The sequence below is a fragment of the Mauremys mutica genome, chromosome 17 (genome assembly GCF_020497125.1).
Source record: "Mauremys mutica isolate MM-2020 ecotype Southern chromosome 17, ASM2049712v1, whole genome shotgun sequence".
Taxonomy (NCBI): domain Eukaryota; kingdom Metazoa; phylum Chordata; order Testudines; family Geoemydidae; genus Mauremys; species Mauremys mutica.
The window spans coordinates 28,649,881-28,672,714 of record NC_059088.1 but is presented as its reverse complement, the minus strand read 5'-3'; the positions used below and the strand labels follow the sequence as shown (position 1 = coordinate 28,672,714).

The 22,834-nt window shown below is 43.1% G+C and overlaps 1 protein-coding gene across 4 annotated transcripts in view; it reads left to right on the top strand.

The window, feature by feature from the left end:
* Positions 1-22,834, top strand: part of NUP210L (nucleoporin 210 like) — a 43,231-nt gene that overhangs the window by 8,909 nt on the left and 11,488 nt on the right. For all 4 annotated transcript variants that reach the window (XM_044992010.1, XM_044992009.1, XM_044992008.1 and 1 more), the window contains exons 10-29: positions 586-726; positions 2,798-2,935; positions 3,839-3,994; positions 4,690-4,888; positions 5,245-5,390; positions 6,330-6,551; positions 7,086-7,259; positions 7,718-7,910; positions 9,311-9,399; positions 9,746-9,850; positions 12,657-12,758; positions 13,660-13,788; positions 15,008-15,135; positions 16,099-16,231; positions 16,859-16,921; positions 17,454-17,633; positions 18,320-18,400; positions 20,004-20,135; positions 20,789-20,947; positions 22,247-22,338. In XM_044992010.1, the coding sequence (XP_044847945.1) occupies positions 586-726; positions 2,798-2,935; positions 3,839-3,994; positions 4,690-4,888; positions 5,245-5,390; positions 6,330-6,551; positions 7,086-7,259; positions 7,718-7,910; positions 9,311-9,399; positions 9,746-9,850; positions 12,657-12,758; positions 13,660-13,788; positions 15,008-15,135; positions 16,099-16,231; positions 16,859-16,921; positions 17,454-17,633; positions 18,320-18,400; positions 20,004-20,135; positions 20,789-20,947; positions 22,247-22,338 (2,762 nt within the window). The remainder of the gene's footprint in view (positions 1-585; positions 727-2,797; positions 2,936-3,838; positions 3,995-4,689; positions 4,889-5,244; positions 5,391-6,329; positions 6,552-7,085; positions 7,260-7,717; positions 7,911-9,310; positions 9,400-9,745; positions 9,851-12,656; positions 12,759-13,659; positions 13,789-15,007; positions 15,136-16,098; positions 16,232-16,858; positions 16,922-17,453; positions 17,634-18,319; positions 18,401-20,003; positions 20,136-20,788; positions 20,948-22,246; positions 22,339-22,834) is intronic.

Sequence of the window (22,834 nt, the reverse complement as noted above, 5' to 3'; positions counted from 1 at the left end):
TCACTTAGCTTCTCTGTGCCACACTTCTCCATCTGTCCGACACGGGGTGATAACACTGACTGACCTCACAGGGGTGTTGTAAGGCTAAATACGTTAAAGATTGTCAAGTGCTTTGAGATCTACTGTGAAAAGTGCTATATAAGAGCTAGGTCTTATTGGTGATAGTCTGAGCTGTCTGCCAGTGGCTTATGCAAGTCACTTAAACCTCCTTGAGACTTTGTTTCAATGTAATTAAAATAGCAATGACAATGACTCCTTAACTCCTGGGGATTTGTAGAGGTTGTTCTCCTAACAGGTCATTTCCTTAAGAAAAAATGTTCTTCAGTCCAGTACAGAAACCAAAGTAAGATGACTGGGCCCTTCATTTACCCAGCTGTATCCAGAATGCACTCCCAGCTTATAGTTGTTTCATAACTATGTTGGTTTCCGAACTCTGAGAACACCCAGCGTGTGTGTGTGTGTGTGTGCACTCATGGCCTTGCAGATTTCTCTATCTGTATGTCTTGCAATTCTTCTGATAGAACGTGGATCCAGTTTCTCTGGGAAGTGGTTTCTTCACTGGTTTCTGTTTTTGTTGTTTTGCAGAACCTCAGAATAACTCACCAGTTTCCCAAGTTGTATTTTGGAGAGTTCTTGTCTTCTGTTAATGGTTCTTACCATATCGTTCAAGTCCTGAAGGAGGGTATCACAGTAATAAAAGCTGCCCTGGTATCTGTTCTTCTACAGGTAAGAGGTGAAGGTTGTACCCTTCCCTTTCCAGAATTTGCTGTTGCCTAAAGAGTTGATCCAGTGCCCATTAAAGTGAGTGGAAAGACTCCCATTGATTTTAATGGGTGTTGACTCAGACCCTATGATACTACTGTTCACAAATGTATAAGCCGAACTCCTGTATGTTTCAAGTTATGGCAATATTGCTAATGCCTTATTTACTTTGAATTGTAGCAGATTGTCCTATTAAAACCTGTGTGGATAAGCATCTCCTCCTGGGATAGCGAGCTCTCTTTGAAGGACAGTGATTTCCTCAAAGACATGAAATCTAAGGACTAGAGAGAAATGCCATGGCTAATTGAACTAGGTAGTGCTGAAGATCAATAGGCTTCACTAAGCTGCTTTAGTGCTGCACCTTTTCCTACACTAGGGGTTACAAACAGGAGTAAGGGGGTAAAATGAAGAAAATGAAAATGTACGTTGACTATCAGGGAAAGCTGTAGAATTGTCTGCCAACAGAAATGTAGGAAGATGCATTGCTCAGGATATTTCAAAACTGAACTGGACACAGCCCTTGAGAACATAGTATAGAGAACTATCTTGCGCTGTTCATAGGATGGACAAGATGCGGACCCTGTTAGACCTTTTTCATTTGTAACTCCCAGGATAGGAACTGACTAAAGAAGCGAGTTATACTTCCCCTATAAAGAACCTTACTTAAAATCAGCAGATAGACAATAAGTAAAAGAAAATGACCTATTAAGCATTAAGTATCAGAGGGGTAGCCGTGTTAGTCTGGTTCTGTAGAAGCAGCAAAGAATCCTGTGGCACCTTATAGACTAACAGACATTTTGCAGCATGAGCTTTTGTGGGTGAATACCCACTTCTTCAGATGCAAGTGGAGAAGCATTAAGCATTAGTTAGGGATCACGTGTTTTTAATGTATCAAACATGTTCAAGCCTGTTCAATTCCAGGCTTTAGTAAATATGTCATATAGGGAAGATTTTGCAGAAGTCTGCTTAATGTGCACAGATTAAGGCCACGTGCGGCCCTTGATCTGGAGAACATCTCTAACTGAACTGAATGAGCACTGAGGACAATATATGTCTCTTGGATTAATAGGCTTGAGTAAAATGAATTCTTGGGTTAGCCCATTAAGCTGGCTGGTGGTTTCTGTCCAGTTGTAATGTTCTCTTCCAAATGCCTTTGAACAAGTGAGAGGTCTTGGTGTAACTAAGTAGCTGGGATTTCTCTGTGCTTGCTCTAAATTTGATGTAAAGTGCAGTTTAGTGTTATTTCTTCTCTTTTAATTCTCTGCTAGCAGCAAGTGTGCTTACTTGTCCTATAGACCATACAAACAGGAGCATTAAGGGCTGCTTTTCTGTTAGTATTCTAACAGTAGCGGCAGTCTTCCTTTTATGTAATCTAGATTTTGCCCCCTCTCCTCTGTTTGGTGACATACTGTAAATTTATCAGTCGTGTAGTGTTTGATTATCTCCTATAGTTTTACACATGAGGCAACAGCTGTTGGGAACAGCTAGAGGTATTACTGCTGTTTGGGGGAATTTTGATTAAGCTTATACAAAAAAGAAAAAAAAACTATCTTAAAGCAGAAACACAGTGTTCCTTATTCCACCTTGTTTTCCAGGTAATCAGTACAAATAGGAACCATTGTTGCTTCACAAAGTGTCAAATCTGTCTGCAGCTTGAAGGGAGGAGCGTGGTATGCATTGTCTGCACATGCTGCCCCATGCTGTTACCTCAGTGGTTCTCAAACTTTTGTACCGGTGACCCCTTTCATATACCAAGCTTCTGAGTGCGACCCCTCCCCACAATAAATTAAAAACACTTTTTTATATATTTAACACCATTATAAATGCTGGAGGCAAAGCGGGGTTTGGGGTGGAGGCTGACAGCTCGTGACCCCCCCATGTAATAACCTCACAACCCCCTGAGGTGTCCCGACCCCCAGTTTGAGAACCCCTGTGTTACCTCCTTGTACAGGCAGTTAAGCACTAGTTTACCACTTTTGTGAGTGGGGTGGCATCTTTGCTTGAAAGATTATTGTTCCTTGTTTTCTGCCTGTAGGCTGGCTCTGAGGATTACTTACCTGTCCCAATCAGCCATGAACAGGAGGTGAAGATTTACTTTCCGATCAAGCTGACACCCTCCTTCCTTGCATTTCCACACCATCCCATGGAAATCTTGTATCGGTACAAAGTTCAGGTGAAGTATATGTGGTATGGAACATCAGGAAGAAGACCTCTTTGATATGAGAGTCCCTTCCAGAAAAAAAGCTTATTTACTTCTAGCCAATTAGAGACCCTGTGAGTATCCTCGGTGGCAAGCGAGAGGGCTGTGACAGCCTTTGTTTCTTTGCTAGCCTGACCTTGCACCCACTAAAATAAAGGGCAAAATGCTCATTGTATTTACTGGGGACAGGAGCAGGCCCCCATGCTAGCAACATCGCAGGCAGATGACCAGTGCTTTCCTTTAACCCCTCTGCAAGCCCCACCCCTCCTCACCAGGCTTGTTTGCTTTCCCTCCCTCACAGGTGGTCACATTTTACCTTTGTCCTAAACTGCTCCTTCTGATCCTGTTTCTCCAAGGCTTTTTTCCTCCTGTCATCTCTTCTTGTTCCCTTGACTGATCACGCGCCCATGTTTCTAGCACCACTTCTCTTTAGTCTGGCTACACAGCCATCAAGCCCACTGGATTCCTGTATCATTCTAAGCTGTATTGCGTAAGCAGCTAGAAAAGGGGGCCGCGACAACCTTCTTTCACTGTTCTGTTCCTGGCTGTGCCACTGACTTGCCTTAGGTAAAAAACCTTCCTGTGTCTCATTTGTGCCTGTATGGTTTCTACTTTTCTGTCCCCCCTTATTGGGGGATTGTGAGACTTAATGAATGCCGGTGAAGTGCTTTGAGATCCTCAGATGAAAGGAACTGAAGAAATGCTGTTATTACTTCATTTTTTACCCTATTAGCATGTTATTCCACAGCCAAATCAGCTCAGGCACACAGTTTGCCAAAGAATTAACACTAAGCTTGATCCCTGCACACAATCCTCCCGCTCTAGTACTCTGGTAATCCAAACTGTTTACCTTTTCTATCCTCTGCTGTTTCATAGGTAGAAGGAGGCAGTGGCAATTTCACGTGGACCTCTTCCAATCAGACTGTAGTCACAGTCACCATAAAAGGAGTAGTGACTGCCGGGGTGGTCAGAGGGCAGAGCACAGTACAGGCCAGAGACGTGCAGAACCCCTTCCATTATGGAGAAATAAAGGCAAGTCTTTTCCTCACAAATCTTGCTTCAGTGACAGAGGGGATTAGGGTGACCAGGTGTCCTGATTTTATAGGGACAGTCCCAATTTTTGGGTCTTTTTCTTTTATAGGCTCCTATTACCCCCCACCCCATCCCGATTTTTCACATTTGCTGTCTGGTCACCCTAGATGGGGGTTGCTTATCCAGGTTTAGAAATCTAAAACTTGTATCTGAAGAGCAAAGTTGATGATGGGCACCTGCTTAGTAATGTTAGATTTGATTCTCCTCTGACTTACACTGCAGTTCAGCGCTTCAGATGGGTTACTCCTGATATTCACTGGAGGGAGTAGAATCACCCCCCAGTGTTGTTGCTGTTTGTTTGTTAAGCACAGACTTCTTATCAACATATTAACAATTGTCTGTTGAGCACAACAATATTAAGATTTATTTGAGTCAGGGTGCCTGGTGTGGTACAGTAACAATAAAATCAGCTGTAACTGAATCTCTTAAACCTGTACAGTGGAATTCTGCCTATACGATTAAGGCTGCAAGTGGAATTCAGCTGCTAAGCCAGAGGTGGCCTCCACTTTTGTGTACTCTGTCTGCCTCTCTCGGTTTCCTTCTTGAACCCGCGGCACTTTGCAGTGTGACTCGATTCTAACCCTGGGGGATGTAACCCTTCCTACTTTGCTGACTGAGACTCTTGGTCAGTGCAGGTGTATGTCTTGAAATTGACGAAGATGGAGATTTTGCCATTTCATGCAGACATTGAGATTGGCCAAGTTTTGGAAGTTCCACTGATGATGTACCACATCGATAGGGAGACAAGGGAGACCATTGCTTTTACGGACTGCTCCCTCTTAGCCCTGGACATAAGCATGGATAAGCAAGGAGTCTTCATCCTTGCTGAAGAGGGTAAGATAGATGAGCTCCAAATTTGATCACTTTTTAAAATACCTGTTTGCAAAATCCATTTATAATTTATTTCCCAAAGTGTCGTTCTCTGTTTTCCAGTTTGAGTATTGTGTCAACCAGTCACAAGGTCTAGACAGAGGGATAGTCATCCTGTCATAATATCTGGAACTGTATAATTTGACTCTTCCAACAGCTAACGGGGACAGAATGAGTGGAGAGAGGGGGACAGTCTGGGAAACATTTAGGAAAAAATTGGGAAGTCATGGATTCCATTACAGCCGTAACCCTGTGTCTAGACATCAGCCCTGCTCATCAGAGATGTAGAAAGTGCTGAAAAAATGCTCTCAAATTTACAGGTAATCAGAAACCTGGCCTGACATTCTGCTCCAGTATCCAGTTAGCAGCAAAGTCCTTGGGACACACTTTAGTAATGGTGAGCGTGACAGTGTTCCAGGAGTATTTTGAAACAAGTGCCACATTTGCTGCTTATGAGCCTCTCAAGGTGAGGAGGTGCTCCCCTCTCTCTCCTTCCTTCCCTACTATTTGAGTCATTCTTCTGACTTTGCTGTCTTCACATACCCACTGATGGTAGAGGCAGCAATGCTAGTGCACACTTCCCTTCTGTTGTGGGCTACCTGCCATATTCATGTTGTCATGGAATTGTGGTCAGAAAGAGAGGGTACTTTACCCCTTCCCCGTTGAGGGATTTGTGAGGCTTTACTAATTAACATTTGGCAAGTCCCTTGGAGCAGGGAGTTTAAAGCATATCACCCTGAAATGTTGGTATATTTTCTCTGGGAGGAGGAAGTTCCTCCCATACCTCTTTTTCCTTAACATTACACCTGCCCACAGTTGAAACCATATTTTGCAACTACCATGCTCCAGACTCAGAGGATTGAATAAATTCCTTTTGCGAAAAAACCATCAAATATATCTGAGCAGGTCCTCTATTTCAGTAGGGTGTCTTTGTTTTATTTTTGGTGCAGATTATTATATATAGTATTAGTTTTCTTACAGCTAGCTCAGTATAGTCCAACCCAGATCCAATAGCAAATGGCCTCTTCATATAATATTGTGTAGTTTCTCAACCTTTTGGGCCTCCATAAGAACATAAGAATGGCCATACGGGGTCAGACCAAAGGTCCATCTAGCCCAGTATCCTGTCTTCCGACAGTGGCCAATGCCAGGTGCCCCAGAGGGAGTGAACAGAACAGGGAATCATCAAGTGATCCATCCCCTGTCGCCCATTCCCAGCTTCTGGCAAACAGAGGTTAGCTGGCTCCACTTAAAGGCCCCTTCCATTGCCAAGTGGTTTAAAGGAGCCTGAATGTAAATGAGAATCAGGCCTATTGGTTGTATTATAGACATTACCTTTTGTATGTCCTTGCTGAGACTGTATATTAAAATAGCAGTGTCTGCTAATTTCTCTTTGTGTGATCAGGCTCTAAACCCAGTGGAGGTGGCGTTGGTGACTTGGCAGTCAGTGAAGCAGATGGTATTTGATGGAGGGCCGGGGCCATGGGTTTTGGAACCATCTCGTTTCTTCTTGGAATTGACTGTGGAGCATGAGGAAAAAATTGAAGTTACACAGGTCCGACTGCCAACTAAAAGGAAACAGAACCAGTACATTTACCGGATTTTGTGCCTGGAGTTGGGGGAGCAGGTAGGAAAAACACTTACATTTTCTGCAATGTAATAACCAGCTGGCAACAGATTGACCAATATCTCACACGTAAAGCAATGCAGTGTGAAAAAACCATGTTCCATTGCTTGTGACAGGAAAGGTCATGGCTTGCACTAGCACAATCCAACTAAGGGACAGTTTGACTCTTGTGTACCGAAAAGTGATTTTAGAAACTCCTGCTGTCCACTTCACTGTGGAAATAGAAAAAGGGATAGTGTATTGCTGCATCTGATACTTAAAAGTGTTCAGAGCAGAGACGCTTCATTAGTGATGGTGCCTCCCCGGACACTCTGGGCCTCTAGAGATTCTCCCATAGCATGTTTGTTTTTGAGTCTCAGTATTTTTATTTTTTTTATTGACTAGACCTTTATCACAACCCCTGACCCCCAGTATGGTCTTGCTTTTGTTTTCTTTAAATAAACCCATTTTGGGATGCTGTTCAACATGAAATTATGGGTATAGCTGAAAGTTAACCAGCAGGCTTTTCAATATCTCCCTTACGTGTCCTTGAAGGTATTTACACTCCGAGTAGGTAATCAGCCAGGAGTCCTGAACCCTAGTCCTGCCGTGGAAACTGTGCAGGTGACTTTCATTTGTGCTCATCCAGCCAGTATGTCTGTGACTCCAGTGTACAAGGTAGCTGCAGGTGCACAGCCTTGCCCATTGCCTCAGCACAACAAACAGCTGGTAAGACTTTATATGTTTTAAAAAGAGTGAATAACACTCCTTGCCTATAATCATTTGTAGGGTGATTGGAAACCCATGATGCGTGTGATACGTTTGATGTCCAGATGAAGCTTGTGTAGCATTAACTGATAATTTAATAGCTTTTATCAGGAAATCTATTATCTGAAGATGGAATCCCCTGTCAAATGAAACTACTTTGATGGTCCCTGCTCAGTTCCTCTGCCCATCAAACTGGCTGAGTAATTATGTCAAATTACTGTGTAATTTAGCAATAACTCATTCTCTGCATAAGAAAACTCCAAAGAGGAATCACAGCATCCTGGGCCCTGTAGTCTCCTTAGGCTGCACCTCTCTTGTTCGGATGAAGATGGCAATGGGCTGCATTGTACAAGGTGGTTTTCCTCTAGAATCAGGCTCAGAGTTACTAATGAGATTGAGTTCTATTTTTTTGGGTGTAGATCCCCGTGTCCAGTTTGAGGAATACAGTTTTGGAGTTGGCCGTGTTTGATCAGCACCGGCGGAAGTTTGACAACTTTAGCTCCCTGGTGCTGGAGTGGAAATCAGCCAATGAAAGTCTTGCACACTTTACTGACTCAAAGTCCATGCAGATGGTAGCAAAGGATGATGGGAGTGGACAGACCAGATTGCACGGTACCTGTTCAGCTTTATACACTGAACTCCAATGAAGTTGCACCTGCTTACTCCAGCACTGAATTTAGCTCAAACTCTCTCTCTTCTTCCTCCTAATATAATCTCTGTATCTATGCATCACCATAATATCTGGGCTTCACTTTCTTTAATGATTTTGGCTTTATTAATAAAGAATTTAACATAAATTAAGCTCAAACCTCAAGTTTCCTCCCTAGGCTGGGCTCCTCCTAGGTTCTTCCCTAAGGACTGTTCAGCCTACTCGTTAGATCAGAGGTGGGCAAACTATGGCCCAGGGGCTGCATCCGGCCCTCCAGACATTTTAATCTGGCCCTCTAACTCCTGCCGGGGAGCAGGGTCCGGTGCTCCAGCCGGGGAGTGGGGTCAGGGCCTTGGCCCACTCCGTGTGGCTCCCGGAAGCAGCAGCATGCCCCTCTCCAGCTCCTATGCGTAGGAGCAGCCAGGGGGCTCTGCACACTGCCCCTAGTGCTGCCCCCACAGCTCCCATTGGCCAGGAACCATGGCCAATGAGAGCTGTGGGGCAGCGCCTGCGGACAGGGTGGCACCTGCAGACAGGGCAGCGCGCAGAGCTGCCTGGCTGTGCCTCCACATAGGAGACGGAGGAGGGACATGCTGCTGCTTCTGGGAGCTGCTTGAGGTAAGCGCTGCCCGGAGCCTGCCCAGCCCTGATCCCCTTTCCACAAGTCAAACCCCTCAGTCCCAGCCCCTCATCCCCAGCCCCACCCCAGAGCCCACACCCCCAGACGGAGCTCTCACCCCCCCGCCTCCCAACCTCCTGCCTCAGTCCAGAGCCCCTTCCTGCACCCTGAACTCTTCATTTCTGGCCCCACCCCAGACCCCGCACCCCCAGCCGGAGCCCTCACCTCATCCTGCACCCAACCTCCAATTTGGTGAGCATTCATGGCCCGCCATACAATTTCCATACCCAGATGTGGCCCTCAGGCCAAAATGTTTGCTCACCCCCACGCTAGATCATTTCTTTAGAGAGCCAGTCCCAGTCCCCTTACGTCTGCAAGTGGAGTAACAAGCCACCTGCCTAAGTGAGTCAGCAGCGCCCACTTAACCCTTTCCCAACAGAATTTTCTCCTGCTTCCAGGGTGGGTGGGGTATGTCAGACAAACACTGCTCCATAGCATGGGTAATGGATTATAGATGTGTGTTTTTAAACGTATCACACAAGGGAGCTGTCAAAGAACAATTCAAGCAGATTTCTAACAATTAATTAATTGCTTCCAATTCTTAACACTGAAATTATTGCTCATGAACCTCATTTGCAAATATTGCATCCTACTCATTCTTATTCCTACCTGAAGGTGGAATTGCTGTTTTTGTTTGTTTTCCATCTCGTTTCCAGTTAAATTTCTGCTTTCTATTGCTTATAGGGCATCAGCTCCTGGAGGTGCACCGCATCAAAGGGACTATTCTGATTGGAGTCAGCTTTGTGAAGTATTCAGAGAAAGGCAGTCCAAGAGTGAGTGGAAGAGGACATTTGGGGCCCGTTTTCAAACCCTTCTGAGATACGCGTAGTATGGGTTGCTTAATCTCTGACTGATCTGTCTAGCAAACTGTTGCAGTCTACTGATAAATTGAGCTGAGTAGGTTAGGATTGTGCAGATAATTTTATTTTCTGGTTTGAAAACTGGGTTTTGTCCTCTTTCAAGAGGAAAGTCCTATTTCTGCCATCATAGCCAGTTAGGAGAAGTGCTAGTGCACTGCTACAGCAATCATCAGTTCCTTCTGCAAAAGAGAAGGTTTGGGGTTTTGTGACTACAGGGAATACTAATGTAACTTCTCTCTGGTTTTGGTTGCATATTTAGGAAGTATCTAACTTGCCTACCTCCACGGCTGTGGAGTTGTTACTGGTAGAGGATGTGACGGTGGTGCCAGACAATGCCACAATCTATAATCATCCTGCTGTGAAGGTAAGAACGTTATTAATATGGCTAAATTATATCACATCAGTCTTTGGTATATTATGCAGCATTTTACCATCAGTAGATGTTTTTTTTCCCCTCAACTGCCTTCATGAACATTTGGAGGACAGTGAATGTGTGTCCCTGCATAAAGCTCCTGCCCATCTGTTGTATAACTGATCATCACTTCATGGAATGATAAACTCTTTGATCGCTCCCTTTCTGCTCAATGAAATGTAAATACAGTGTGTTGTTGGACTGCAAGTGCTGCTTATGTTCAAGGGTAGCAGTGCTTCTGAAAAGAAGGCCACTGTTCCAGATGAGTGTTAAGAGATGATCTGCAAGTATTCTTCACAATACACTTAATGAGGCCTGTCCTGTTTCAGTGAAACTGAAGAGACAGTGCAATTAGTGGAGGAATCACTGTTCATTGCCTTAAGACATCCTTCTGTTGAGTGTCTGTGTAGCACTCCCAGTCCCTGCCCACTGGCCAGTGAGTGATGGGAAATCAATCTTGGGTTTTCCATTTGAAAATCCAAAGCACTAACCCCCAGGCTGGACCATTCACATTTATTTTAATTGGATACATGGTATTAGCTGATGCCCTTGAGCTTCCTTTCTTTGTAAGGTCAGCAGGGTCTCCTTGGGGGAATCATGACTTTGTGTATTAGAGCTGGCTATTCTTGATAACTTCATCGCTTAGGGACAAATTTGAGGTCTTTACTCGGTTTTTACTCATAAGAACCTAACAATGGCCAGACTGGGTCAGACCAGTGGTCCATCTAGCCCAGTCTTCCAGTGCCTGATGTTTCACAGGGAATGATCAGAACAGGACAATTTATTGAGTGATCCATCCCCTGTCATACAGTCCCAGCTTCTGGCAGTCAGAGGTTTAGGGACACTGGAACATGGGGGTGCATCCCTGGCCATCTTGGCTAATAGCCATTGATGGACCTACGCCTCTGAACTCATATTGTTCTTTTTTGAATCCACTTATACTTTTGGGCTTCACAATGTCCCCTGGCAATGAGTCCCACAAGTTGAGTGTGTGTTATGTGAAGAAGTATTTCCTTATGTTTTTTTAAACATGCTGCCTGTTAATTTCATTGGGTGGCCCCTGGTTCTTGTGTTATGTGAAGGGATAAATAACACTTCACTCTTCACTTTCCCCACACCGTTCGTGATTTACAGCCCTCTGTTATATGCCATCTTAGTCGTCTCTTCTCTAGGCTGAACAGTCCCAGTCTTTCTAATCTCTCCTCTCCTCAAATGGAAGCTGTTCCATACCCCTAATCGGGTTTGCTGCCCTTCTCTGCACTTTTTCCAATTCAATATTTATTTTCAATTGCAATTATGTGATTTTTGAGATGGGGTGACCAGAACTGCAGGCAGTATTCAAAATGTGAGTGTAACATGGGTTTATATAGTGGCATTATGATATTTTCTGTCTTGGTATTTGTCCCTTTCCTGATGGTGCCTAACATTCTGTCCGTTTTTTTGACTGCTGCTGCAGAGTGAGCAGATTTTCAGAGGACTATCCAGAATGACGCCACAATCTCTTTCTTGAGCAGTAATAGCTAATTTAGACCCCATCATTGTGTATGTATAGTTGGGATTATGTTTTCCAATGTGCATTACTTTGCATTTATCAGCATGGAATTTCATCTGCCATTTTGTTGCCCAGTCACCCAAATTAGTGAGATCCCTTTGTAACTCTTTGCAGTCAGCTCTGGATTTAACTGTGTTTGGTAATTTTTGTATCATCTGCAAACTTGGCCACCTCACTGCTTACCCCTTTTTCCAGATCATTTATGAATATGTTGAATAGCACTTGTCCAACTACTGATCCTGGGAGGACCCTGCTATTTACCTCTGTCCACTGTGAAAAGTGACCATTTATTCCTAACCTTTATTTCCTATCTTGTAACCAGTTACTGATCAGACCACCTTTCTTATCTCATGACTGTGTGTTTTGCTTAAGAGCCTTTGGCGAGGACCTTGTCAAAGGCTTTATGAAAGTCCAAGTTCATTATATCAACTAGATCACCCTTGTCCATATGTTTGTTTGACCCCTCAAAGAATTTTAATAGAGTGGTGAGGCATGATTTCCCTTTACAGAAGCTGTGTTGACTCTTCCCCAACAAATCGTGTTCATTTGTGTGTCTGATGATTCTGTTCTTTACTACAGTTTCAACCAATTTCCCTGGTACTGAAGTTAGGCTCACTGGCCTGTAATTGCCAGGATCATTTCTGGAGGCTTTTTTAAAAAGTCAGTGTTACATTAGCTAACCTCCAGTCATCTGGTAAAGAGGTTGATTTAAGCGGTAAGTTACTGGTTCTGATGTACGTAAAAGAAATTTTGCTGTTAGTTTTTGTGTCTTTTTTGCTAATTTCTCTTCAAATTCTTTTTTGGCCTGCCTAAGTATTCCTTTACACTTGATGTGCCAGAGTGTATGTTCCTTTCTGTTTTCCTCAGTAGGCTTTGACTTCCAATTTTTAAAAGAAGTCTTTTTGTCTCTAATCCCGTCTTTTACTCTGCTGTTTAGCCACGGTGGCGTTTTTTTGGTCTTCTTACTGTTTTGTTTTGGTTTTAGTTGGGGTATACCTATAATTTGAGCCTTTATTACAGTGTTTTGAAAATGTTTCATGCAGCTTGCAATTTTCAATTCTTTCTTGGGCTAGAACTCCCTGTGGAGACTGAGTAAAAGCTGAGTAAGGACTGCAGGATTTAAACCCCTAAGTCAGTGAGCCAGCACTCTGAGTTGGCAGAGTGAGTGCCCTGGGATTTTACTCATTTTTTTTTGTACCGTTCTAGGAAATATTTGATCTAGTGGAAGGATCTGGGTACTTCTTGGTCAACAGCAGCAAAGAGGAGATTGTAAACACTACATACCTGGAAGCAGAGAGTGCCATCGAGGTGAGCACATTCAAGATGTTTTCCCCTGGAGAAAAGCCTGGGTTCAAAATCTCAGTGAGATTCACCCTCCTGGAAAGAAATAGATATTTTTTCTTACTTTCCATCTCTCATTTCTTTTTACCTGCAGAACTGTTTGTGCAGTTCACTTTAACACACTGGATTACTTTGCCAGCAAGTGTGTAAAGTGAGCCAGATATTTGTTAGACTAGATTTCTTAATAAAAGAAAACATTAGAATAGTGGATTAAAGTATGCCTGTCACCAAATGGTACAAAATACACTGTATCAGCTACTGTGTATAGATTTTATTTACCTTTTGGGTTTTATTTTACGTTTAGGGAGTTGGCTGACTTCCAGATCCTGTATAGGGTGACACTTTCAACCATTATAGTTGGTCGATCAAAATTAATTCTCTCCTGTAGTTTTCCTTACTGCTATTTCCTGTAACAGTAAATATAATACAATATACTATTTGGTGCTAATGGGCCCAGAAGCATGAGTGAGCAGCAGTGTCAGAAATCAAACTTGAGTCAGCTTTGCTTTCCTGTAGAGAGAAATTTAGCCTGAATATCAGGAAGAAACATCCTGACTGTGTGACCTTATGGACTGTTGAATAATTTCCAGGAAAAGTGGTGAAAACATCATGAGTTGAGACATTTAAAACTAGACTGGACAATGCTCTAGGAACTGTGCTATAGGAACAGTCCTGTGATGGCTTCTGGTTGACCCTAACAGAGCTTTTCCTCTTTTGTTTACCTGGTTGTTTGAACAATGACTTTTCAGCAGAATGCTAGACTTGGTCACTTTTACAAGTTAGCTTTAGCTTTTGGGTGACAGAGATGCAAATTAAATCGGTATCCACTGCAGATAGTATGGCTGATACCTCCTCACTTTCTTTGTAGATCATCCCTTTGCATCCTGGATCTCTAACCTTGGAGGTCTACGATCTCTGTCTGGCATTTCTGGGACCAGCTACAGTCTATATACATGTGTCCGATATGCATGAGTTGGAGGTGGATCTCATTGATAAGGTGAGACAATCTTAGGGAAACTCAAATGTCTGTAAAAAACCTAGCCTGGTGGGATGTGATCTTTTTCGTTTGTTCTTATTTCTGTTCACACTTTATTTTGTTGTTTTGTTTTGTTTTTTCATTGTATGGAGCCATCTATGAAATAATTTTCCTTTCAAAAGATATTGTTTTATTTTCACACTGTTAGAAAAATCTGTGTGAATGTATCTTTTTAAATACAAGAGACATTGTCAGTGTGGCAGCCTTTCACCTAGGCATCCAAAAACAGGATTCTTGGCTATTCCAATATGCTGTTGGCTCCCAAGGACAAAATATGTGACTGAACAACATGCATTCATACACCCGCCATCATGAAGAAACTCATTTCTCTCTAGGTTGCTTAGTAAAGAAGATAGACTCTTAACTATGGTGGGTGGTGGTTTTGAGAGTTTGAGGCTTCAAAAATATGTGAGTTACACTTTGGTTCTATAATTCTTACAATTCTTTCTTCAAATCTTGTGGAGCAGAGATATTTCACATGAGCCACATAGCTGGGCTTGGTGCAAGATTTGTACACAGGACTGCAAGAGAAGTTGTGTTTTTCCTTCAGTACTTGGTTAGACACTACCCACTCCTGCCCTAGTATCTACTCTTCTCTTCTTCCCTGGGGGAGTAAGCAACTTCTTCTGGAACTGAGCTGCAAGGGGCTTATGTTGAAGATTGAGTGCAATGTCTTAGCTAGGTGATAAACCATGACATCTTGCATCCACTTCAGAGGTTTGTTTTTGGCAGTAAATCATACCGCTGTAGGACCAGGCCAGTCTTTTGGGTTTTTTTTTCACATTTTATTAATGTGAAATCTTAATTTACCTGGGTTAAAAAATGTATTTAAGGCCATTCAGTGTCCCAACAATAGTGTCACTCGCTACACAATGGGAGACCCAGTGTGAATCCTTGCCTCATACTGTAGGGGCTGCCATACATTCTGGCAGCCCCACAGCACCTCTTAGAAGAGATGAGCCTCTAATTTTAACAGCAACAACTCTATATTTCTGATTGAAGAAATGACACTGAAAGAAGAGGGAGCCTGCCTGCATCCTCTTGAATGTCCTGCCCATGTGAGTATCTCTCTGTAGGTAGGAAGGAGACCTTAAGAGAGGTAAGGTGGGTGGTGTTGTCCAAGGTTAGGCATAGGTACAGAAACCCCGCCAAAAATTGTAAAAGTGCTCTTTTTACCTAGATCGAGATTGGCAAATCTGTCCTAGTCAGCGTGCGAGTCCTTGGTTTTCATCGACATCCATTCAGGAGTAAATATTTCAAGTACATGAAGCTCAAACTGCAGGCAGCATCTGATATTGTTACACTTGTGTGAGTAATACAGTAGGCAGGTTGGTGCATTTCCACCTCAAATAGCAGCTGAGAATATCCATCCTCTACTGCAAAATAGAACTGATTACTACAGAGCAAAATCCAGCACCCTATCCATCTCCTGGCTAAAGGAGTGTTGTGGTGACTAGATGTCCAGACTCCTTCATTCTGTCTCCAGTCATGTCATTGTCTCAGCGTTGTGTTCTTGGGAAAGTCACTTCACCTCCCCATGTCTAAGGTTTAATCTTCTGTAAAGTGGGGATCATACATAAGTACCTCATAGGGTAGGTAACCAGGCTTAATTCATATTTGTAAACCTCTCAGTGTAGATCCCCAATGAAAAGCGATGCAGAAGGCAAAATGTTATCTCCATTCCCATCACTCGGTTTTCTACACTGCCACAGAATCCCCTTGCCACAGAAAAAGATAGCTGTGTATTAAATATGTTTACATTGTTTATTTCTGGCATGGTTAGTCCATAAATGTATAGATCTTTTGATTGAAATAGTTTTCCTTGGAATCTCTGTATTATCTTAATACTGTACTGCTTGCTTACTGTGGAGTTAGATGAAAATATATGTACTTACTTACAAATATCTTAGTATTCAGCAATGATGGCAGGGAAAATGGATTATATAACTTAAACCTTGCCACAGCATGACAAAAAAATTGTGTGCATGAGGAAAGAGACATTAATTTCCCTGGAAAATATAGATTCCAGAACATTAATATGATGGAACACAGCCACAGACATTCTCACAACTATCACAGATTGTGAATTCTGCCACTCAGAGCTTTGTGTAACATAAGTCTAGGACTGTGTTGGCTGTCTAGAAACACAAACCTCAGTATAAGAGACTCATTTTAAACTTATCAACTAGTTAAAGGCATTTTCTGTCCCCAGCATCATATGATTTTAATGCAAGCTGGGAAACGTTAAATAACTGTTAAGTATCTTTGCAGGCTAATGGAGGAAGTGGGTGAATACTCTGAAGTCTATGTACTCCGAGCTGTCGCAATAGGCCAGACAACTTTGGTGGCTACAGCCTGGGACAAGATGGGAAGAAAAATCACGTCTGCTCCTCGGAAGGTTGAAGTAAGAATGCTCACCATTTGTGCCTGCCTACCTTCAGATGTTTCTCACTTGGTGTAGAATAATTTCCTTCAAAGTGCAGTGAAAAAAACACTTGGATAATGTTGGCCTGAAAAGCTTGGAGTTTAGATGGGTGTGACAGTCATAAAAGAATGGAAAGATCTTACAAGAAATCACAGATTTTCTGTAAGGGCAACTTGCTGCTATTTGTATATTTTTCCAAATTATCCCATTTTCCTTGTAAAAATCTGTGTAGTCCTGATGTTTATAAAACAGAGGGTGTTTGCTAACTGGGAGTCCCATTCTCTGTTATAGAGATCTCAAAATCATGTGGCATAATCAGTTTAGAGAAATGCACATGTGATTTATTTTTTATGCTGTAGCAAAGAATTCAGATACTGAGCTACCATCAGTCTCATTGGTCTCTAAAGTATAGGTAATTTTAGCTCTTGTGAGTTTTTTTGTTGGCAGCGGTGGTAGAATTTCTTTGGCACTTCAAGACTAAGTGCAGACTGGCCTGGTGCCCGGTAGTGCACCACTAAGCAAGGAGTATTTTTAATATTAACAGTTTGTCTTTTTAAAAAGAAATCCTGCAGCAGAAAAGTTTCTCCCTCCTTTTCCCTTTGCCAGGTCTTTCCTCCGTTCAAACTCATCCCTGAGGAAATGACCCTCATTCCACACAACATGAGGCAGGTGAGCTTTAAAGTATATTAGTTCTTCCAGAGACAAACGAGACTTACCCAATCCCCTTTCCCTCTTTCTTCCTTCCTTCCTTCCTTCCTTTCCCTCCCTCCCCCTGCCATATTAAAACTGTAAAAAATGTCTGATAGAACAGGTGGTAAAGGCTCTATATCCTATTACTAGTCCTATTTCTGTTTCCTACTTTGCTACCTCTTCCTCACTTAACCTTCCCCACTCTTTCCTAAGCAGTAGAAGTCAAAATTACATCAGGTATGTTTGGCCTTCTCTTCCCCTCCCTCTCAGACTCTCACCTCCAGATCATTTCCAGGCTAGCTTCTCCTGTTCCTTTGAATTTATTTGCACTGTGAGGTGAATCTGATGCACTCACTTGAGAAGCTGGGGAAGAGACACTGCGTTGTTTGTTTCCAATATGTGATACACTTTCTGTTTGTGGACAAGGAAAAGCGCAGATCTGGCATGTGGTTCAGTTGAGTTTACCTCATTTTCTGAGGCTACAGTTTCCTGTTGTTTAAATATATTGCAGGTGATGTCAGAAGGTGGCCCACAGCCACAGTCCATCATTCACTTCTCTATCAGTAACCAGACTGTGGCTGTAGTTAACAGGCTGGGCCAGGTGATGGCTAAGGCAGTTGGAACAGCTATAATACAGGGTACCATTCAGGCGGTCAGTGAAGACACAGGAAAAGTAATAGTTTTCTCAAAGGTATCTTCCTATCTTGTTTTGTAATTCCTCATTTGTTTCTCTGATTTATTTCCCTTGCACTGGCCTCTGCTGAGGAAGCACATCTGCAGGTGGGTTTGGGCATCTCAGTGGATCTGATCCTGAAATCCCTGGTTGGACAAAACTCCCATCATCCCCAAGATCCCATGCTATATGCATGCCATGCCTAGACAGAAGTAAAGGTTACTGTAGGTGCATTGTTCTTTGGTTTTATATTTGAAATGAGAGGTAAGGCCTTTGCCTGTTGGAGGGAGAAATGACTGAGTAAGTGGCATCAGCTCCTACATCTCTGTGTTTCTTGCTTTTTTTGCACCCTCAGTGGAAAGTGCATTGTTGAAATAAAATACATGTTTAATTCATGGGAGAAAGCATCAAACAGCTCTATGCCAACCAGAAACTTTCCCTGCTTGGCTAGCAAATAAGCTTCTGCAGCCTCTATGTTGGTGGCCATAGTGCCATGTTTGTTTAATGTCCTTCAGGGACTGTCACTTCTACAATTCTGCTCACCTCTGGGACTGCATGCAAATCTAGTTCTCCTTTAACGCTACCAGCTGAGCCCCTAAGCAGCCTACGCACTGTTTGTTTTGATGGTAGGTCCCCAGTCTCCTTCCTCAGATTGTCCGTTTTACTCATATATCTCAAAGCAAGTTATTTGTCTTATATTGCAGGGTCAAGTGGAATTGGAAGTAGTTCAGCTGAGAGCAGTAAGAATTCATGCACCTGCCACTAGGCTTATAACAGCCACCAAGGTTAGTTCTGTAACTAATATCGGAAACCACAGTGACCTGCAAGTAGTGAATGACTTTCTAGCTCTAGCTGGAGTTTGTGATTGCAGGTATAAATCCCAGCAGCGCTGAAAATCCTGAGATTGGATTTACTAAAGTGATGTAGTAACTGAAAACGGACTTCTTTAGTCATCTAGGCCAGTAACTTCCACCCTTCACAAGCAAATGGCACCAGTTTACCAAATGGAGACTTTAGCTGACTCCTGTTCTACTGGGCGTGCTCAAACCTGGATTGCTCCAAACCCCATTCTCACAGTGATTAAACAACCCAAGTCCTACGGTGGGTTAGAGCTCTGTGCTCCACTGAATGGGAGCTGGGAAAGGACAGTGCACTAGGGCCCAGCAGAGACTTATCATTAAGGTGGGGAGAGGGAGCCTGGAATCTCAGTCACAAATGCCTCAAGAAACAGTGCTAGCGGAGAATCATGCATCTAGTCCACTGTTGTAAGATTGTTTTTTTAAACTTTCTCATACTTGGAATTTAGAAGGGCTCTCAAATGCTTTGTGTGTATAACTGAGAAGGAAGTTATATGCAGAACAGCATGGAATGTACACTGAAAAGGTGAACTGCTTGGTTGCTGCCGAAGATCTGAGTATCTCCAGGTAGAATATGCTTGCTCTATTTGCCATACACAGCTCCTCTCACCAGTGCAGGGAGTGGGGGACTGAGTTTGGGTCTTCTGCACACAAGTCTATGCCACTGTAGGAAGGGGTTGTGATATTTTCTCTACGGCCAGGCATTTAGCAAGGTTGTTTGTATGTTTTACAGTAATGTTAAGGGACTTCAGAGAATATGCTATTGGTAACAAATTCATGACACAGACTACAAACGCTAACTATTTTTGAAGAGTTTACAATTAATTCCTTGTATCACCGTGCTGGTAACTCCTGATAGTCTGTGTCCTATTAATTTATTTGTCTCGCTGTTCATAAGAACGGCCATACTGGGTCAGACCAGTGGTCCATGTAGACCAGTGTTCCAGCAGTGGCTGGTGCCAAATGCTTCAGAGAGAATGAACAGAACATGGCAATTATTGAGTGATCCATACCAGGTCATCCAGTTCCAGCTTCTGGCAGTCAGAGGTTTAGGGACACCAGAGCATGAGATTGCACCCTGACCATCTTGGCTAACAGCCATTGATGGACCTATCCCCATGAACTTATCTAATTCTTTTTTGAACTCAGTTATAGTCTTGGCCTTCACAACATCCCCTGGCAATGAGTTCCACAGGTTGACAATGCGTTATGTGAAGAAGCACTTCCTGGTGTGCGTCTTAAACCCGCTGCCTATTAACTTCACTGGGTGACCGCTGGTTTTTGTGTTATGCGAAGGGGTAAATAACACTTCCCTAGTCACTTTCTCCACACGAGTCATGATTTTATAGACCTTTATCATATCCGCCCCCCCCTTAGTCTGCTCTTTTCTAAGCTGAACAGTCCCAGTTTTTTTAATCTCTCCTCGTATGGAAGCTGTTCCATAGAGAATTACACTTAGACGCCCAGACTGTAATGTAGGAACATCAGCAGTGCCCTGAGTTCCCATGGTGACGGTATTTTTACTTTGCAGATGCCTGTTTATGTCATGGGGCTGACCAGCACTCTGACTCCCTTTTCCTTTGGTAATGCCAACCCAGGGCTGATATTCCGTTGGTCAATGAGTAAACGGGATGTTCTGGACCTTCTCCCCCGACACTCAGAGGTATGGAGCTGTCCATAAGAACGCGATTAAAGCCCACTGCATGGCAGGTGGTGGCTAAAGGCATCAGGGGTAAGGCAAGCTGCATTAGAATTCCTTGCCGGGCAGATTAGCACTGCTTTGCAGACCATATGGCTTGAGTGCCAGGATCCCTGTCACCCTGGCTTCATAAATTAAGACACCAAGTGACCTCCCCTTCCTCCTCCTAGTCCTTCCTTGAAACAGACAAAGCCTTTCACAAAGTCTTCTGCACAAGCCTTTGAACAGTGACCTCTGCAGTGACATTGCCTTAAACTTCCTTATACGATGTCTGCTGTGTGGATGTTTCAGATTGTGAACTCCTCGGGGCAGGGACTGTCTTTAGCAGTCTCCTTGTTCAAGCAGAGCCAGCTGGAGCTGCACTGAGCTGGATGCTGATCTTTGTATATCCTAAGAGGAACAGTACTAGGCTCTTGAGGGAGTTGCTCATTAACCATTCTGCCTAGAGGCAATTAACTTATAATAGCGTCTCTCATCATAAAGAAGAAAATCCAATGAAAAAATGACCTCTTGAACCCCACAGATGGCATCGTTCTGCATTTTCCCTTTACTATAAATGAACAGTTGATCAGAAAGGCCTGAGCAGCCTGTAATGACAACCCTACCATCTCTGTCAGATTTCCCTGCAGGTTGTACCCGAGAATAACTTTGCTATGGTTGTACATACTAAGGCGGCTGGAAGAACCAGTATTAAAGTGACAGTGCAATGTCTGAATGTATCCGCTGGTCAGTTTGAAGGAAACCTGGCTGAACTCTCAGACGAAGTACAAATATTGGTAAGTTCCCTTGGTCACACCAAATGGGATCTCTTACTTTCATGGGAAGAGGTAGAAGACAGGATTTCATATCTGAAGCAAGCAAGGAGGAAAACAGAAACGAAGCCTAGGCAAGATACCAAGTCAGGCTGGCAGGTGTGCCATGGATAGGCGTATGCTGTTATCTGTGCATGGACAGGTGCATCACAAAAGATGTATTGTGGTCATAGTGTGCACAGAGATGTTTAATCCCTTCTCTGCATGTCTCTGTATTTCTTGCTAACTGATACTCCTGGCTAGTGGTGACTTCGTTCATGCTGCCCATGGGGTGAATATAGATTGTGTGTAACTCCAGCCCCCCCCGGCTGCAGTGTTGTTTCTGCTGCAAAGCAAGGGAGAGTTCTGTTAATGAGCTGGCCTGCCCACACTAAATGTCCAGCCCACACTTTTGATATGGATTTTGTGGATTTTCATTTAGATTTGCCTCTTGAAGCCTTTGAAATAGAAATCATCACCCCCTGCACAGCGGCAGTTTCAGTGACTGCTCTCGAGCCTGGAGCCAAACAGAATTGACATTTTCAGAATAAAAACAAATATCAGTCAGTAAGCAGGAGAAGGTTCCTCATTTCCATGCAATGTGAAGAGCTTTAACCGTACAGCTCCCATAACAGCTGCTGGAAATGCATGTTGAATGCTTAGTTGTTTCTTTCAGGACTTTCTTACTATGTTTTGTATTTGTGTATTCCTTGTGTGAAGAGGTTCCCAACAGTACAAGTGCCTTTCTCTGCTGATGAGCGCTGTGCATTGCTATCCAGGCAGCCATTATCATTTCCACCACCCTATTGAGGGGCTTTCTTCTGGTTTCTTATTGACCAGCCTACATGGAAACATAGGATTTGTCATCCTGGATCATGTTATTGACATCTGTATTCCGTCTTTGGCAGTGACTAATACCTGATGCTCTAGGAGTAAGATGGGAGGGAAAAAAACCATATGTTCTAGTCCTATTATTCTCTCCCATACATATGGATGGTGGTGGATTCTGTCAGACAGCAATCAGCTTGCATTCGCAAACTGAAAACGTGTTAATCCCTACTATGTTACCTATAAAGTTATTGATAGAAAATTATCCAATCTCTACATTTTAGTCACAACATCTAATCTCTGATCCCGTGGGAAGGAATTCCACAGGATGATCACATGCTGTATGAAAAAGCATTTTCTTTCATTGGTTGGTTCTAAAAGTACCTGCTATTTAATTTAATCCAGATGTATTTTTCTGAATTTCTCTTTATAAAGTGATTTGTTCTGTTCCTACAGGTGTTCGATAAGCTTCTACTTTTCTCTCCGGAGTACCCTGCAGAGCAGATTCTGATGTCCACAAACTCACAGCTCAAGCTGTATACAAACAGGTAAACAAAGAAAAGACATTCCATTCTGAACCCAGGAAATATAGGAGAGAGAAACAGTTTATAGCAGGGGGGCACAACCGTGTGTCATATGTGACCCACCAGAGCATTTCATAAAGCCCATAGCCTGCTTCAACACAAAATACTAACAGCTGATTCATTAGCGTTTTGTCATCATGTTTACATCATTTAGTTTACACAATTGTGTAAATAGACAATACTGGACATAGGTTGTTTCTATCTAAATACATACGAAACAAACTGAATTTAAAAGATAAATCAATACAGGTGACATTTTTAAAATAATAGAATATCAGGGTTGGAAGGGACCTCAGGAGGTATCAGGTCCACCTCCCAAAATATGTAGAATCTGTTTGGCCCACACAAGGTTTATGTGGCCCTCCTGTGTAATAAGGTTGGGCACCACCAGTTTACAGCATGAGTTCTTCCTTTCAGTCCAGGGAGCTGTCCGTCTCTCTGCATTGCAGTCAACTTTTTA